Source organism: Heterodontus francisci, chromosome 14 (genome assembly GCF_036365525.1).
Source record: "Heterodontus francisci isolate sHetFra1 chromosome 14, sHetFra1.hap1, whole genome shotgun sequence".
NCBI classification, from domain to species: domain Eukaryota; kingdom Metazoa; phylum Chordata; class Chondrichthyes; order Heterodontiformes; family Heterodontidae; genus Heterodontus; species Heterodontus francisci.
This window is the reverse complement of record NC_090384.1, coordinates 52,598,463-52,615,634: the sequence shown is the minus strand read 5'-3', so window position 1 is coordinate 52,615,634 and position 17,172 is coordinate 52,598,463. Positions and strand designations below refer to the sequence as shown.

Sequence of the window (17,172 nt, the reverse complement as noted above, 5' to 3'; positions counted from 1 at the left end):
GAGGGGAGAGCAGGGTAACAATGATGCAGATTGGTCGGGGGGTGATGGGAAGGGGTAAAGTGCAACGGTGCCAAACTTTTGGCGAGAGGAGGGGGGAGGTCAAATTTTAAATATCTGTATTCCGGGAGGGAAAAGGGCAGGAATGTTGTGATTTACCATTGAGAGGGTGGGCGAGTGCATGGTACATTTATTTTATTTAGTTTTACGATACATAATCTTACCTGTCCTTTTATATTTTAAATGTGCATTGAAGGATGTAAGCCCTTTAAAAATGGCACCTGCGCATCGGCGACAGACGCCGTTGCCTGCGGCGGCTCGTCCACCCTCTCCACGTCATCGCAGGGGATCTACTTCGGCAGCAGACTTAAAATGCAGCCCAATGAGTGGAATCTAATTGTTGTTTTGTGTTTCTACAGGAAATTAAGATAGGGGATGTGAGGAGCAAGAAGAATATTTGGGAGAACAAAACTGATTCCCATTCTCTCACCAAACCAACAAATATTGGAAAGGTGAGTAAACTAGCCAATGTCATGGTGTTCAGAAGACTCCAACTAAAAGCATTAGAAAGAGAATAGACCTTTCAATGGAATCTTTGTATAATCCATGCAAGACTACCCCAATCCTGTACCCATCCCCCACCAAACTTGGCAGGCTGGATTTTGTGACACCAGCGGGGCTTCTGGCGCCAAGACAAAATGGCAGGTGGAATCCCGCCTCGAGGCCCCCCACCCTGCCCTCGCGGCCTTGCATTGTTCTGGTATCTAAGGGGTATACGCTGGGATCCCCGTACCTTTAAAGACGGGGTCCCACCTCCAAGAGCTGCCTACCAATGACAGGGCTGTGGCTCAGCAGTATTGGCAGCGCTACTGGGAGCGGTGACCACTGCCAATACTGCAGAGGTCTTGGACTCAGACCCAGCACTGGAACCCCAGCCAAAGGTAGGTGAGGCAGAGTCACCGGGGCCAGTCTGCAAGGCCCCAGTAAGTTGGGGGGTGGTGGGAGGGTGGGTGTTGAGTGCAAGGACAGGGGGGTCCATGGAGGTGGAGTTATTCTCAGCGGGGGTCCTCCGTGGGCCACAGATTGTCCATGGAGGAGTGTCCCCACCCAAGCCTGCGTATTACTAGGTGACATCCTTGCGTGGCGGAGGCACCCCCGTCACTGTTTGAAACCTGGCAGCGGGAGGATGAGGCCCTCACTTATGGGCCTCAATTGGCCTCTGGGTTGGAAGGCTGTCATCGGCCTATCCTGCCCCCGACAAAATGGCTTGGCGACAGCAAGGCGGCAGGCCCCCCAACCTCCAACCCCGTCTCAGGGAGCCCTTAAAATCCAGCCCAGCATCTCTATACTCTCATTCAAGTCGGATGTGGGTCAAACAGATGTATTCTATTTTTAATGACCCCAGTGGAAATGTCATGATTTGAAGAGGACCAGACAGAACAAGTTTGGTAGAATTGAATGCTGTTTAAGCAGTTGGGCCAACTGGATAACTGCAACTCTGGCATGCTACAGTTTCAATTTGAGGACTGACCAAGGCAATGCATGACAAACTTCAAAGGGATGTGCGTGGATTGATCTCATCACTCCTAATCGAAGGAGATAGTCTATGATTGCTTTTTGGGGGGTAGAATATTCCAGAAACAACTACACAAATAAAAGTCATCAGATCTGTAGTGAAGAATAAAGTTGTGCATATTATTTTAGTCTGCTACTGATTTAGTATATATAAGGTGATAATATGCACACCCAATGTCTGGTATATCATGCACACAGTTTCAGTTACAGCTCATTTAGTCCAAGGGATGAGCATCTAAAAATTTAGCATCTGTTTTGGGCGACCTGAAGACCGATCGTAATTTAAAGATACATTTTCTCCAGTTGGAGCAGCTCTCGAAAGCTATAGCTTGGCTATTTTGAGACCAAACATATTTTTGTTTCAACTGTTCTGAAGGCTCCAGCCCAGCCCAGTTGGCTGATGTGTTTTTGCATTGGCCCCTGTTTAATTCCTGTATAGAAATGGATTGTTTTACATTATTTGGATTGATAGGGAGGAGGTCTGTTTATTAAATTACTTTAAATGGGGTTCCAAGATGGTAACTATACAGGACTGAAATATACCACCTTTTTTTTTCATTGATTTTGAATTAAACTTGCTGGCAAACATGAGACACCTTGGGGTAGAAATTCGTCTCTGACCATGGTGCAAGTTGGGTGTTATTGGATCGGTCACCAATTGTACACAGCTCCTGATGTTCAGTTTCATTCACTGCAGTAGAATTAACTATCAGGCACTGAGGTTAACAGGTGGCCGATCTGCTGCCAATGGTTTATACCCGAGAAGCTTTTTCTACTCCCTTTAGTTTTATACGCGTTTGTGTTTATGTTGAAAACATTTCCCTGTAAGATATAGGTTGGAAGGTAAAATGATTTCCAGTCAGAATGAATGGAGAAAACAGACTGTAGGAAAATTCTTGTCTTAAGTTGAAATAACTCAAGAGCAAACAAAAACACACTCTTGAGGCGGTATTTTATGCTTTCCCCTGTGGCAAGTTTGGAGGTGGAGAGGGCATTTAAAAGGATGGGATGTTGGCAGGAGGGGACCCTGCCATCTTCCTGCCTCCACCCCAATTAAATCTGTGGGGGGAAGGCCTCTGGATGGCCTTCTGCCCTGCTGCCAATTGAGACCCTTAAGGGGCAATTAATGCCCAATAAAGGGCCTCTTCCCACCGCCGCTGTATTAACCCAGCAGGGAGCATGAGATGCAAACCCTCTGGTACAAGGTCTCCCGAGCAGGGGGAGGGGGTGCCCCTCGTTAAAAGGCACTCGGTGCCTGATCAAGGAACCTGGCATCAGGAAGGGAGGGCGCCTGCTGAGAGCCACTCCCATCCTTGCTTGCGATCCCCCTACACCTACTTCCCCCTTAACCTCCACCCCACAAAACCGCTCCCACTATCACTTACCTCTGCTCTGGGTCACTCCACAATCCTGGTCCTCTGGTTGTTGCTGTTCCGGCAGCAGTCACCACCTCCCCTTTGGTGCTGCCAAGCAAAAGAGCTGCTGGCCTCTGATTGGCTGGCAGCTCTCGGCGGAACTTCCTGTCCCCCGGGTCCTAATCCTCGGAAAGGCCCACCGGTAGTCTTTCAAGTGTCTGCATGCTTTGTAATCCGGCGGGCCTTCCCCAAGGGAGGCAACACGGGTCTCTCACCAACTCTCCAGCTGGTGGCCGAGACCCCCATACCCTCCATAAAATTTGCTCCATGATGTGGGGAGTGACAGATTATGTTGCATTTTGACATCCTTAGTACTACTTTTGTTGTGTCCCATGCTGTTACAATCTTTGCTCACTTGACTGAAGCCAGTGGGCAACCACACAAACTAATGGTATCAGTTTGACAGTGCCAAGATCCAGAATTAATGCAATGATGCAGAATTTTACAATAACAACTTACTGATTCAGCACCTTTGACATAAAAGTGTCCCGAAGCACATCCCAAATTCTATTACTTGAAATTAAAATTTGTATAATACGATGAGTTAGAAATTCAGTCATAATATACTAATATTATTGAGGATATTTTTATCAGCCTGTGGCCCGGATTTTGCTGTAGTAATGATGGTGAAGCTGTCAGCATTCACCATCATTATGCCACTGAAACTGACAGCAACTTCGGATATCCACATATGTGCAGAATAATGTGAAAGTCCAGAAGTTGTTGTCAGTGAGTCTAGGCTCCTCCATAGGATGTGTTGTAAAGCTTCTCACAGACTGCAATCTTGATTGCAATCATGATTTGGCAAAACTTCCACTTTTACGCTGTTCGTCTCACATTAAAAGCCCTTGAGAAAGTTACAATTTGTTGAATGAGGTGCAACTGGGTTTTTAATAGCATACTAACTTCATAATTACTGCTAAACACACTCACTGGCTGTGAAAAGCTAATTTTATATTAAATGAATGTTAAATTTCTCCGTAATGATAAAAACAACACATACTTTTAAAAACATTAAAACAATTTTTTTTTAAGTTTGTTTAAATTCATTTTAGCTTCTATTTTAATCCAATTACAGTCATTTATTTCACTGGCTGAAAATTTAAATTAAAAGTCAAGGGATTCAGTGCTTTCAACTTCCTGGTTTGCTGTGTGTGAATTCATCAACATGATTGGCTCCTTACCTGCTTACTGACATCACTGCTCTTGCATGCCAAGACATCCTCTTGACTTGGTGCCAGAGTTAAACTATGGTCGGGAACGGGGAAAGCCACGCCATAGAGATTTCAGATCTTTGTAGTCAGCTTTCTCTGAAGTCAGTGGCAGCCGCCCTTGCTTCGCCGCTGACTGAAAACTCCAGGCCTATATCTGCAGAATATCAACTAAGCCGAGTTTAATTTATTTTCGTGTATCTCTGACTACAATAAGTAATTCAAAATAAAATAATCGTGCTTTCTGGTTTATTTTAGAATCATCCCTCTGGTGCAAAGTACAAGTTTGTGGTGACTGGTCATGGCAAGTATGAGAAGGTTGCCATCGCTGATGATGAACACAGCACCGATTCAAATAGTCAATCAAGTAAGTTCTATCTGTTTTGATGTGACGAAGCAAATCAGTTATAAAAACAAGAAATGCTGGAATCACTCAGCAGGTCTGGTAGCAAATGTGGAAAGAGAAGCAGAGTTAACGTTTCGGGTCAGTGACCCTTCTTCGGAAGGACCTTCTCTTTCCACAGATGCTGCCAGACCTGCTGAGTGGTTCCAGCATTTCTTGTTTTTATTTCAGATTTCCAGCATGCGCAGTATTTTGCTTTTAAGCAAATCAGTTATTGGACTTGGGCAGGGCTTTTTTTATTAGAATTAGAATATTACAGCGCAGTACAGGCCCTTCGGCCCTCGATGTTGCGCCGATCATCTGACCTACACTATTCCATTTACATCCATATGTCTATCCAATGACCACTTAAATGCCCTTAAAGTTGGCGAGTCTACTACTGTTGCAGGCAGGGCGTTCCACGCCCCTACTACTCTCTGCGTAAAGAAACTACCTCTGACATCTGTCCTATATCTTTCACCCCTCAACTTAAAGCTATGTCCCCTCGTGTTTGCCATCCTCATCCGAGGAAAAAGACTCTCACTATCCACCCTATCTAACCCTCTGATTATCTTGTATGTCTCTATTAAGTCACCTCTCCTCCTCCTTCTCTCTAACGAAAACAACCCCAAGTCCCTCAGCCTTTCCTCGTAAGACCTTCCTTCCATACCAGGCAACATCCTAGTAAATCTCCTCTGCACCCTTTCCAAAGCTTCCACATCCTTCCTATAATGCGGTGACCAGAACTGCATGCAATACTCAAGGTGCGGCCTCACCAGAGTTTTGTACAGCTGCATCATGACCTCGTGGCTCCGAAACTCGATCCCCCTACTAATAAAAGCTAACACACCATATGCCTTCTTAACAGCCCTATTAACCTGGGTAGCAACTTTCAGGGATTTATGTACCTGGACACCAAGATCTCTCTGCTCATCTACACTACCAAGAATCTTCCCATTAGCCCAGTACTCTGCATTGCTGTTACTCCTTCCAAAGTGAATCACCTCACACTTTTCCGCATTAAGCTCCATTTGCCATCTCTCAGCCCAGCTCTGCAGCCTATCTATGTCCCTCTGTACCCTACAACACCCTTCGACACTATCCACAACTCCACCGACCATCGTGTCATCCGCAAATTTACTAACCCACCCTTCTACACCCTCATCCAGGTCGTTTATAAAAATGACAAACAGCAGTGGCCCCAAAACAGAACCTTGCGGTAGACCACTAGTAACTAAACTCCAGGATGAACATTTGCCATCAACCACCACCCTCTGTCTTCTTTCAGCTAGCCAATTTCTGATCCAAAGCTCTAAATCACCTTCAACCCCATACTTCCGTATTTTCTGCAATAGCCTACCGTGGGGAACCTTATCAAACGCCTTACTGAAATCCATATACACCACAACCACGGCTTTACCCTCATCCACCTGTTTGGTCACCTTCTCGAAAAACTCAATAAGGTTTGTGAGGCACGACCTACCTTTCACAAAACCGTGCTGACTATCGCAAATGAACTTATTCTTTTCAAGATGATTATAAATCCTGTCTCTTATAACCTTTTCCAACATTTTACCCACAACCGAAGTAAGGCTCACAGGTCTATAATTACCAGGGCTGTCTCTACTCCCCTTCTTGAACAAGGGGACAACATTTGCTATCCTCCAGTCCTCCGGCACTACTCCTGTCGACAATGACGACATGAAGATCAACAACAACGGCTCTGCAATCTCCTCCCTGGCTTCCCAGAGAATCCTAGGATAAATCCCATCTGGCCCAGGGGACTTATCTATTTTCACTCTTTCCAAAATTGCTAACACCTCCTCCTTGTGAATCTCAATCCCATCTAGCCTAGTAGGCTGTATCTCAGTAATCTCCTCGGCAACATTTTCTTTTTCTACTGTAAATACTGACGAAAAATATTCATTTAACGCTTCCCCTATCTCCTCTGATTCCGCACACAACTTCCCACTACTATCCTTGATTGGCCCTGTTCTAACTCTTATCATTCGTTTATTCCTGATATACCTATAGAAAGCCTTAGGGTTTTCTTTGATCCTATCCGCCAATGACTTCTCATGTCCTCTCCTTGCTCTTCTTAGCCCTCCCTTTAGATCCTTCCTGGCTAGCTTGTAACTCTCAAGCGCCCTAACTGAGCCTTCACGTCTCATCCTAACATAAGCCGCCCTCTTCCTCTTGACAAGCACTTCAACTTCTTGAGTAAACCACGGCTCCCTCGCTCGACAACTTCCTCCCTGCCTGACAGGTACATACTTATCAAGGACACGCATTAGCTGCTCCTTGAATAAGTTCCACATTTCGTTTGTGCCCATCCCCTGCAGTTTCCTTCCCCATCCTACGCATCCTAAATCTTGCCTAATCGCGTCATAATTTCCTTTCCCCCAGCTATAATTCTTGCCCTGCGGTATATACCTGTCCCTGCCCATCGCTAAGGTAAACCTAACCGAATTGTGATCACTATCGCCAAAGTGCTCACCTACATCTAAATCTAACACCTGGCCGGGTTCATTACCCAGTACCAAATCCAATGTGGCATCGCCCCTGGTTGGCCTGTCCACATACTGTGTCAGAAAACCCTCCTGCACACACTGGACAAAAACAGACCCATCTAAAGTACTCGAACTATAGTATTTCCAGTCAATATTTGGAAAGTTAAAGTCCCCCATAACCACTACCCTGTTACTCTCGCTCCTGTCGAGAATCATCTTCGCTATCCTTTCCTCTACATCTCTGGAACTATTCGGAGGTCTATAGAAAACTCCCAACAGGGTGACCTCTCCTCTCCTGTTTCTAACCTCGGCCCATACTACCTCAGTAGACGAGTCCTCAAACGTCCTTTCTGCCGCTGTAATACTTTCCTTGATTAACAATGCCACACCCCCCCCTCTTTTACCCTCTTCTCTGTTCTTACTGAAACATCTAAATCCCGGAACCTGCAACATCCATTCCTGCCCCTGCTCTACCCATGTCTCTGAAATGGCCACAACATCAGGATCCCAGGTACCAACCCATGCTGCAAGCTCACCCACCTTATTCCGGATGCTCCTGGCGTTGAAGTAGACACACTTTAAACCAAGCTCTTGCTTGCCAGTGCCCTGTTGCGTCCCTGTAACCTTATCCCCTACCTCACTACTCTCAACAGCCTGTACACTGGAACTACAATTTAGGTTCCCATTCCCCTGCTGATTTAGTTTAAACCCCCCCGAAGAGCACTAACAAATCTCCCCCCCAGGATGTTGGTACCCCTCTGGTTCAGGTGAAGACCATCCTGTTTGTAGAGGTCCCACCTACCCCAGAAAGAGCCCCAATTATCCAGGAAACCAAAACCCTCCCTCCTACACCATCCCTGCAGCCACGTGTTCAACTCCTCTCTCTCCCTATTCCTCTCTTCGCTAGCACGTGGCACAGGCAACAACCCAGAGATAACAACTCTGGTTGTTCTCGCTCTAAGCTTCCACCCTAGCTCCCTGAATTTCTGCCTTAAATCCCCATCTCTCTTCCTACCTATGTCGTTGGTGCCTATGTGGACCACGACTTGGGGGTGCTCCCCCTCCCCCTTAAGGATCCCAAAAACACGATCGGAGACATCACGTACCCTGGCACCTGGGAGGCAACACACCAACCGTGAGTCTCTCTCGTTCCCACAGAACCTCCTATCTGTTCCCCTAACTATGGAGTCCCCAATGACTAATGCTCTGCTCCTCTTCCCTTTTCCCTTCTGAGCAACAGGGACAGACTCTGTGCCAGAGACCTGCACCCCATTGCTTACCCCTGGTAAGTCGTCCCCCCCCAGCAGTATCCAAAACGGTATACCTGTTGTTGAGGGAAACGGCCACAGGGGATCCCTGCACTGCCTGCTGGTTCCCTTTCCTTCCCCTGACGGTAACCCATCTACCTACTTCTTTTACCTGAGGTGTGACTGCCTCCCTATAACTCCTGTCAATAATCCCCTCCGCCTCCCGAATGATCCGAAGTTCATCCAGCTCCAGCTCCAGTTCCCTAACGCGGTCTGCGAGGAGCTGGAGTTGGGTGCACTTCCCGCAGATGCAGTCAGCAGGGACACTCTTGGCGACCCCTACCTCCCACATTCTGCAGGAGGAACATACAACTGCCTTTACCTCCATTCCCACTATTCTAGATTCCCAACAAATCTACTGAAAAACCAAACGAAAAAAAAGTCAAAACTTGTTCGCTTAGCAATCCGACGGACTGAACTTTTTAAATAAAAAGCTTACCTTATCAACACACCAGAGTCCTTTTTTTTTGGTTAGAGGAGGAGGGTGGGTGGGAGACAGTACACGTGTCGTGTCTCGGGTACTGCCAGTGCCCAAATAAAACAAATGTGAAGTTATTACCAAGTTAATTTTCTATCAGGTCAAAACATTCGGGCAATGATAATGTAGCCTGAGGTAATCTTAATACTGCTGTCCTATTTGTTTTGAATTTGAAATAAATGTATATTACAGAACAATGTTTTAAGATCTAGAATTGCATTAGTAATTCAGTGCGTGGGATAAGCACCCTCGGAGTATAAAGCAATTTGAATTGATACAAAGCATTCCTAGATTGGCCTTCATTTTAAATAAGTTTAATATTTTCAGAGAGCCAACTTTCTGCTAATACAAACATTTGGATGCCAGTGAATTCATATTAACGTGGCCTGAGAGCAACCTAGAGCTGGCAGTAGACCACTGGTTTGCTGGCCCATGTCACTATACAGGTACCAGGTCTTGTAATATAAGTGTGCTCAAGATCCCCTTCAAATTCCTATGTCGAAAGCTCAGGAATGCTATGTTGGCTTCAAGGATTTGGAGTGGAGAGAATGTTGATGCAGTAATGGCCTTCTTTTCCTAGATCACTTGAATGTGATTTGTAAATTTGTCCTGATATATTGTTTGCAGTAAATGCTATTTATATCTTGTGGTCCAACATCAATGTTGCATCTATCATTATTTACATTATTTGAAAGGCTATCAAATTTCCAAGTCTTTGATGCACTTTATAGTATCCAGTTGGAGTGCCAACTGTTCCTTAGACATATGGTTAAATGGAAAGAAGATATGTTTCTCTGGGGCATTCCTGAATGGAGATCACTGTGGATCAGATCCATCTATCTGTCTTTAGTTTTTCATATTTGTCTATGTGGCACATTGACTATAGCTTTAGCGTGATGTATCCTGTAAAATTTAAAAGTAATTATTTCTCATCAGTTGAACGTTTGTATAGTTATTAACCAATTCAGTGGCCTGACATATCATTGCTAATGCTATTGGTATGATGGGTTAGATATTGTTATGCGGCAGTCGATCCTATGTATAAATTAGCACTATTTGCGGATTATCTCCTTCAAATCCAGTTATAGGCTTGTGCCGGTCAAAGCACCATACAAACGCTTTAAAATTGCAATTTCCTGCTGATCATCCTCCTGCTTCCCAATTACTTTGAAATCCATTGCTCCTAAAAATTTAACTTGAAATCAATGTCTTTAAATAGAAAATATGGCTTATTGAATTTGATACATTAGTTTTATTTCTGTGCTGCTCACAGTCCAGCCTTTTAGTCCTCCTTCAACAACATATCGGGCAACCAAGCAGAAATTGCTTCTGTCTACTTTGTCCCCAACTTAATTATTTTTTATAAGGATGAAGAGATGACCCTGCAGTTTGGTACGTGAGAGACGCCTGGGTTGATTCTCCTTCAGATTTGTCTGCTTTCTCTTGTGGAGAAGTGTCTGTCCTCTCTGCCACATAGCTGAAAGATCAGGAACAAGCAGAACAAGTAGGGGGGAGCTTTAACAGCCAAGAATAAGTAGCTTGCCTCCAAATTTTACTGAGCAACACGTTTCCTGGGTCTTGGGAAACTATCAGGGAAATGGAGACATGTTTGAGCAGCAGTTCAGGTGAATATTTAAACTTGTCATTATCCCATTTGAATAACAGTTCACTTATTGCAGCTGCTTGCTCAGTTCCCTCTGGTAAATGCTTGGCACAGAGTTTTTGTGTGGATGCAGAGTTTTTCAACCTTCAAGGATTTCAAATTGATGATCAGGTGCCTTGGATGTGCTGTGGTGGGATCAGCAGTTGCACAAGAGAGGGGTGCACAGGAGGGAGGTCGAGGTTGCAGGAGGCACTACACATATCACAGGATTTACAGAGGCTCAGCTTCCTTGACCTCTCAGAAGAGCAATATTTCAGAGGCTGAGGAGGCTGCATCAGTTGACGGCAGACATCTGCAGCCTGTTACAGGAAAACCTGCTCCATGGTGGACCTGGTGGCCATGTATTACCAGTGGCTGTGAAAGTGGCCACCACCCTCAACCTTTTCATCTTCGGATCCTTCCCAGACACTGCCAGCAACATATCCATAATCTCCCATGATCTGCACATACAAGCATAAGGCAGGTCACTAATGGTTTGTTTACAGGACCAAGAATTATGTAAATTTCCCCTGTGATGACAATAGCCAGAATGAGCAGGCACTTGGATTCGCCTTTCTGGCTGGATTCCCCAGGTACACAATGCCATCGACTGCACAAAGCTGGCAATCCAAGCACGAACGTAGCAACCAGGAGTTTTTATAAACCAGAAGGGATATTCATCTATCTTGTGAAACCACAAGAAAAGGTTCCCTACAATGCTATGATGCTGATGCAGTCTAACATTCCAGACCTTTTCCTGACAAGCAGCAGTCTTAACAGCTGGCTTGTAAGAGGCAAGGGACACCCCCTTCAAGCTTGGCTCATGAGACCAGTGAGGAAGCCCACAATGAAGAATAGGAGCACTACAACTAGAACTGCATGACCACCATGTGTGAAAGTTGAGTGGGCGTAAGAGGTGATGTGATGGAGAACACTTAGCAAGATAGAATGAAAATGTTGGGGGGCGGGGGGGTTTGTGGGGGAGGTGGGCGGCACTTAAAATACAGATAAATTAGCAAATGTACTCAGTTTTCCTGGCTCATTAAACTGCTTCTTACACTGCATCCATGCACGGGGCACATTACTGCTGCTCACTTCCTCAGCTACCTCCAGCCATGCCGCCTTGCAGCATCAGGTTTCTTCCTCCCATTGTTGGGGAAAGTATCTCCCTCCTCCTCCTGACTGCAACCAGCAGTAATTCCAGTGAAGCATCATTAAATATCGGTTCTGCTCTTGTTCTATGTGTTCTATGATCGCCATTCATCCTGTGCACCTCCAATTTCCATTTGTAGACTGTCTCTTTAAAGACAACTGAGATCATGTCATGCAGGTGCGCATCACACCTGCTGCACGACTTGGAGACACAAAATCTGGAAGTCAAAGCTATTTGGTACAGTTGCGATCACAGACTCCGACTCGCTCATTTGACTTGCGGGTTCCCCCCAGGCAATTCCACCCCTCTCCACACCAGTTTAGAAGCCGTTTTCAGATTAATGTTGGGTTCATTGACAGGGGAGAGGGTCGAATCATGGCAATGTGGCAATGGATGAATGTTCTAGAGTTGAATTGATTTCCTTTAGGGATCAGGAAGTATCTAGGTAGAACATTCCTTGAGGAGATTAAATGAGTGAAGTAGAGTCCATGACCAAGTAGATTGTACATATTCTGTGGATGGAATGAGCTTGGAGTGTGCAGTGGCCCTTTGCTTGTTCCATTCTTCATTTTTTATGTAGGAAGTATTGTATCCCTGTGGGTCTCTCCTCCCGATGTGTAGCAACTTTGTAAATGTACTTCTAAAGACTTCTTCTGTTCGGTATTCCTAGTAATACCAGACACATGTTGTTTCTGATTTTTCTAGAAATACATGGACAGAAACTTGGTTTAATTTCACTAGGGAAGGACTTCAGCTTACTCAAGTTACCTGCCCCTCATCCAACTGGATCATGATCATTTAAACATTTCAAATGGGCTTCCTTGGTATTCCTGCCTTTGTCAGGTGCCTGCATCGGATGGGGGAGGGTGTATTGCTGCAGCAGCCTTCAGGTGCCTCCACCAGTGCTACTGAGACAACTGCCTCAAGGGCAGTTGAAGAGGAGGCTTTAATTAATCCAAAAACGTCAAATTTTCAGCGGGGTGGGGAATGGTGCGAAAGGAGTGCAATCGATTGTATGCTAAGGTGAAAATGGTGGGAATTACATTTGGCGCAGTGGTTAGCACTGCAGCCTCACAGCTCCAGTTCAATTCTGGGTGGAGTTTGCAAGTTCTCCCTGTGTCTGTGTGGGTTTTCTCTGGGTGCTCCGGTTTCCTCCCACAAACCAAAAGACTTGCAGGTTGGTAGGTAAATTGGCCATTATAAATTGCCACTAGTATAGGTAGGTGGTAGGGAAATATAGGGACAGGTGAGGATGTGGTAGGAAGATGGGATTAGTGTAGGATTAGTATAAATCAATGGTCGGCACGGACTCGGTGGGCCGAAGGGCCTGTTTCAGTGCTGTATCTCTAAAAAAAAAAAAAAAATTATTTGATGTATTCCCATCATTTGTGTCTAACTACAATATGTCTACCCATATTTGGCTGGATGTAGTGTACATCCAACCTCACTTCTTGGCAGAAATTGTGGAAGTGGCATTAAATGGCAGGTGCAGCAGGCAACCAGCAGAATGACTCACTATCTGATTTCCCTCTCCAACTATTGCCGACCTACCAAGAATTGGACAGAAGAAAATCTACTCCAAAGCACAAAGGAAATCTTCACAAACACATTACCCCATGCTGCTGTTTCTCATCATTTTAAATTACATACTAAGCAACCTAAATTTGAATTTAATCTCTGTATGATTGAATTAGTGGCTAATAATTGGGGCATCATCTGTTTGGAAGAGAATGAAGTACAAGATGTGCCAATTTCCTGCTTCTTAAAATTCCTGTTTCACTTTGATGGCTATTACCCAAGATGAACTTGTGTTCAACTAGAGAATTGATGAAATGACAGTCTAATACAAGTGTACCGGTAAGCTTAGTCTTTTAATCACAGTGCCATGTTAATATTTTGTTTTTCTGTTGTCCAAATTTAGCTCAACAGCCAAGAATCATTTTTGTTAAATAGGAAACCAGCTCATGGCTAATTGACAGTTGGATTATGTTTTTGTTTATTCTGAGTTAGTAACTGCACCCATATCTACTGTATAACTCGATGGGCAGCCCAGAGCTCTTTTTTTACAACCTCCTCCATTACCCCCCACCACTCCCCGCATCGCTCTCCACCCCCACTCACTTGATGCATAGAGTTAACTTGTTTTCTTGACAAGCCCAAAGAGTAGTGTTGCCACCAGAACAACCTGGTAGGAGTTTTAAGAATGGCCACTCCATGTGCTTTTGTTTCCATTGCTTCTTCCCCACCTACTCTCTTAAATTCACATTTTTTGGCCTTTTGCATGTTTTATTTTTAACCATACTCTTGCCACAAGAGATTTTCTGGAGTATTTAGGGTATTTCGTGCTTTTTTGTCCAATTTTTTCTGTCTAGTGGATATGACTCCATTTCTTCAGGTAGTCTGTAAAGAGTAGTTGTGAAGATGCATTGGAAACTTAGGCCAGACTATTCCGGTCTTCTAAAATTCACAGGGTCCTGACCAGAGGTCGGCAAAGTGTCCATGCACGGATACCAGTGTCCGTGGCAAAACTTTTGAGATCTCTGATAATTTTGCATGTTAGAATTAGAATTAGAATTAGAACATTACAGCGCAGTACAGGTCCTTCGGCCCTCAATGTTGCACCGACCTGTGAAACCATCTGACCTACACTGTTCCCTTTTCATCCATATGTCTATCCAATGACCACTTAAATGCCCTTAAAGTTGGCGAGTCTACTACTGTTGCAGGCAGGGCGTTCCACGCCCCTACTACTCTCTGAGTAAAGAAACTACCTCTAACATCTGTCCTATATCTCTCACCCCTCAACTTAAAGCTATGTCCCCTCGTGTTTGCCATCACCATCCGAGGAAAAAGACTTTCACTATCCACCCTAACTAACCCACTGATTATCTTATATGTCTCTATTAAGTCACCTCTCCTCCTCCTTCTCTCCAACGAAAACAACCTCAAGTCCTTCAGCCTTTCCTCGTAAGACCTTCCCTCCATACCAGGCAACATCCTAGTAAATCTCCTCTGCACCCTTTCCAAAGCTTCCACATCCTTCCTATAATGCGGTGACCAGAACTGCACGCAATACTCCAGGTGCGGTCTCACCAGAGTTTTGTACAGCTGCAGCATGACCTCGTGGCTCCGAAACTCGATCCCCCTACTAATAAAAGCTAACACACCATATGCCTTCTTAACAGCCCTATTAACCTGGGTAGCAACTTTCAGGGAATTATGTACCTGGACATCAAGATCTCTCTGTTCATCTACACTACCAAGAATCTTCCCATTAGCCCAGTACTCTGCATTCCTGTTACTCCTTCCAAAGTGAATCACCTCACGCTTTTCTGCATTAAACTCCATTTGCCATCTCTCAGCCCAGCTCTGCAGCCTATCTATGTCCCTCTGTACCCTACAACATCCTTCGGCACTATCCACAACTCCACCGACCTTAGTGTCATCCGCAAATTTACTAACCCACCCTTCTACACCCTCTTCCAGGTCATTTATAAAAATGACAAACAGCAGCGGCCCCAGAACAGATCCTTGCAGTACACCACTAGTAACTAAACTCCAGGATGAACATTTGCCATCAACCACCACCCTCTGTCTTCTTTCAGCTAGCCAATTTCTGATCCAAAGCTCTAAATCACCTTCAACCCCATACTTCCGTATTTTCCGCAATAGCCTGCCGTGGGGAACCTTATCAAATGCCTTACTGAAATCCATATAGACCACATCCACTGCTTTACCCTCATCCACCTGTTTGGTCACCTTCTCGAAAAACTCAATAAGGTTTGTGAGGCACAACCTACCCTTCACAAAACCGTGCTGACTATTGCTAATGAACTTATTCTTTTCAAGATGATTATAAATCCTGTCTCTTATAACCTTTTCCAACATTTTACCCACAACCGAAGTAAGGCTCACAGGTCTATAATTACCAGGGCTGTCTCTACTCCCCTTCTTGAACAAGGGGACAACATTTGCTATCCTCCAGTCTTCCGGCACTATTCCTGTCGACAATGACGACATAAAGATCAAGGACAAAGGCTCTGCAATCTCCTCCCTAGCTTCCCAGAGAATCCTAGGATAAATCCCATCTGGCCCAGGGGACTTATCTATTTTCACACTTTCCAAAATTGCTAACACCTCCTCCTTGTGAACCTCAATCCCATCTAGCCTAGTAGTCTGAATCTCAGTATTCTCCTCGACAACATTTTCTTTCTCTACTGTAAATACTGACGCAAAATATTCATTTAACGCTTCCCCTATCTCCTCTGATTCCACACACAACTTCCCACTACTATCCTAGATTGGCCCTAATCTAACTCTAGTCATTCTTTTATTCCTGATATACCTATGGAAAGCCTTAGGGTTTTCTTTGATCCTATCCGCCAATGACTTCTCGTGTCCTCTCCTTGCTCTTCTTAGCTCTCCCTTTTGATCCTTCCTGGCTAGCTTGTAACTCTCAAGCGCCCTAACTGAGCCTTCACGTCTCATCCTAACATAAGCCTTCTTCTTCCTCTTGACAAGCGCTTCAACTTCAATGTCTTGCTCTAAGCCTTTAAACTTATGTTTTAAAATAACCTAGCAGCTAGGTTATCCAGCATACGGCCTGTAGGCTAGCATCCGGCCCACAGAAGGTTTCCATCTGGCCTGTCAGTTCTCTATGACTAACAGCGGGCTGCCCATGGCTCAGCTTTTATTGACTGCTCCCTTATTAAAGTGTACATCGGGCGGAGGGGGTAGGCAGGCAGGAACTGCGTCTGACGGACTGTGTATACCTTTCTGTGATTGCTCAGTGTCTCTGAGTGACTGGGCTGCCTGGGCACGGTGAGCGCTGATTGGCAGTTTGCGGTGCAGGCGCGCAGGGATCGGCACCCTCACTGTTTTTGTGTGGTTCAAGGAGTGAGCGGGAATAGCCACTGTGTGCGGGAGGAAGAGAGAGGCCAAGGGGAGAGCAGGAAGTGGGCCAGCACACAACCAGAGGTGCAGGGTGAAGTGGTGCTGAGGGATCATGCTGAGAGTCAGGCAGCTCTGTAAACAAGCAGCGGCCTGGGAGCAGAGGGAGGGAGAAAGAGAAAGACACAGGGAGGGGGAGAGAGGGGGGCGAGGGACGGACACATAGAGGGGTGAGGGACGAACACAGGGAGGGAGGGGAGAGAAAAAGATCTCAAGATTCCACCTGACAGATGGACATCTATCTGGATTCTCCCCATTGCTACATCAATTGTGCAGGTAGACAGTGACTGCTTGTGCAAGCAAAAACAATGCCACGTATCTCACTAAATAGGAAGAAATGTGTTTCAAATTGGACTGTGTTTTGATGGCATTACATTGGCTATACACTTTATATACAGATTAATTGCCCGCATATCTGTGGCTAAGTCAATAATTTTGTCAAATATCTGTGGTGCAACATGTTGGTGCTTATCCCTAGTTCTGACAATTTCCGGGTCCTAACCCCACCCATGTCAGCATTCCATCTACCTGTGCGATTTTAGGGGAGGCAGC

At 45.3% G+C, this 17,172-nt stretch overlaps 1 protein-coding gene across 5 annotated transcripts in view; it reads left to right on the top strand.

Annotated features, from left to right (window-relative positions):
• lsp1a (lymphocyte specific protein 1 a) overlaps positions 1 to 17,172 on the top strand; it is a 389,495-nt gene that overhangs the window by 348,204 nt on the left and 24,119 nt on the right. For all 5 annotated transcript variants that reach the window (XM_068046220.1, XM_068046217.1, XM_068046218.1 and 2 more), the window contains 2 exons: positions 417 to 509; positions 4,457 to 4,565. In XM_068046220.1, the coding sequence (XP_067902321.1) occupies positions 417 to 509; positions 4,457 to 4,565 (202 nt within the window). The remainder of the gene's footprint in view (positions 1 to 416; positions 510 to 4,456; positions 4,566 to 17,172) is intronic.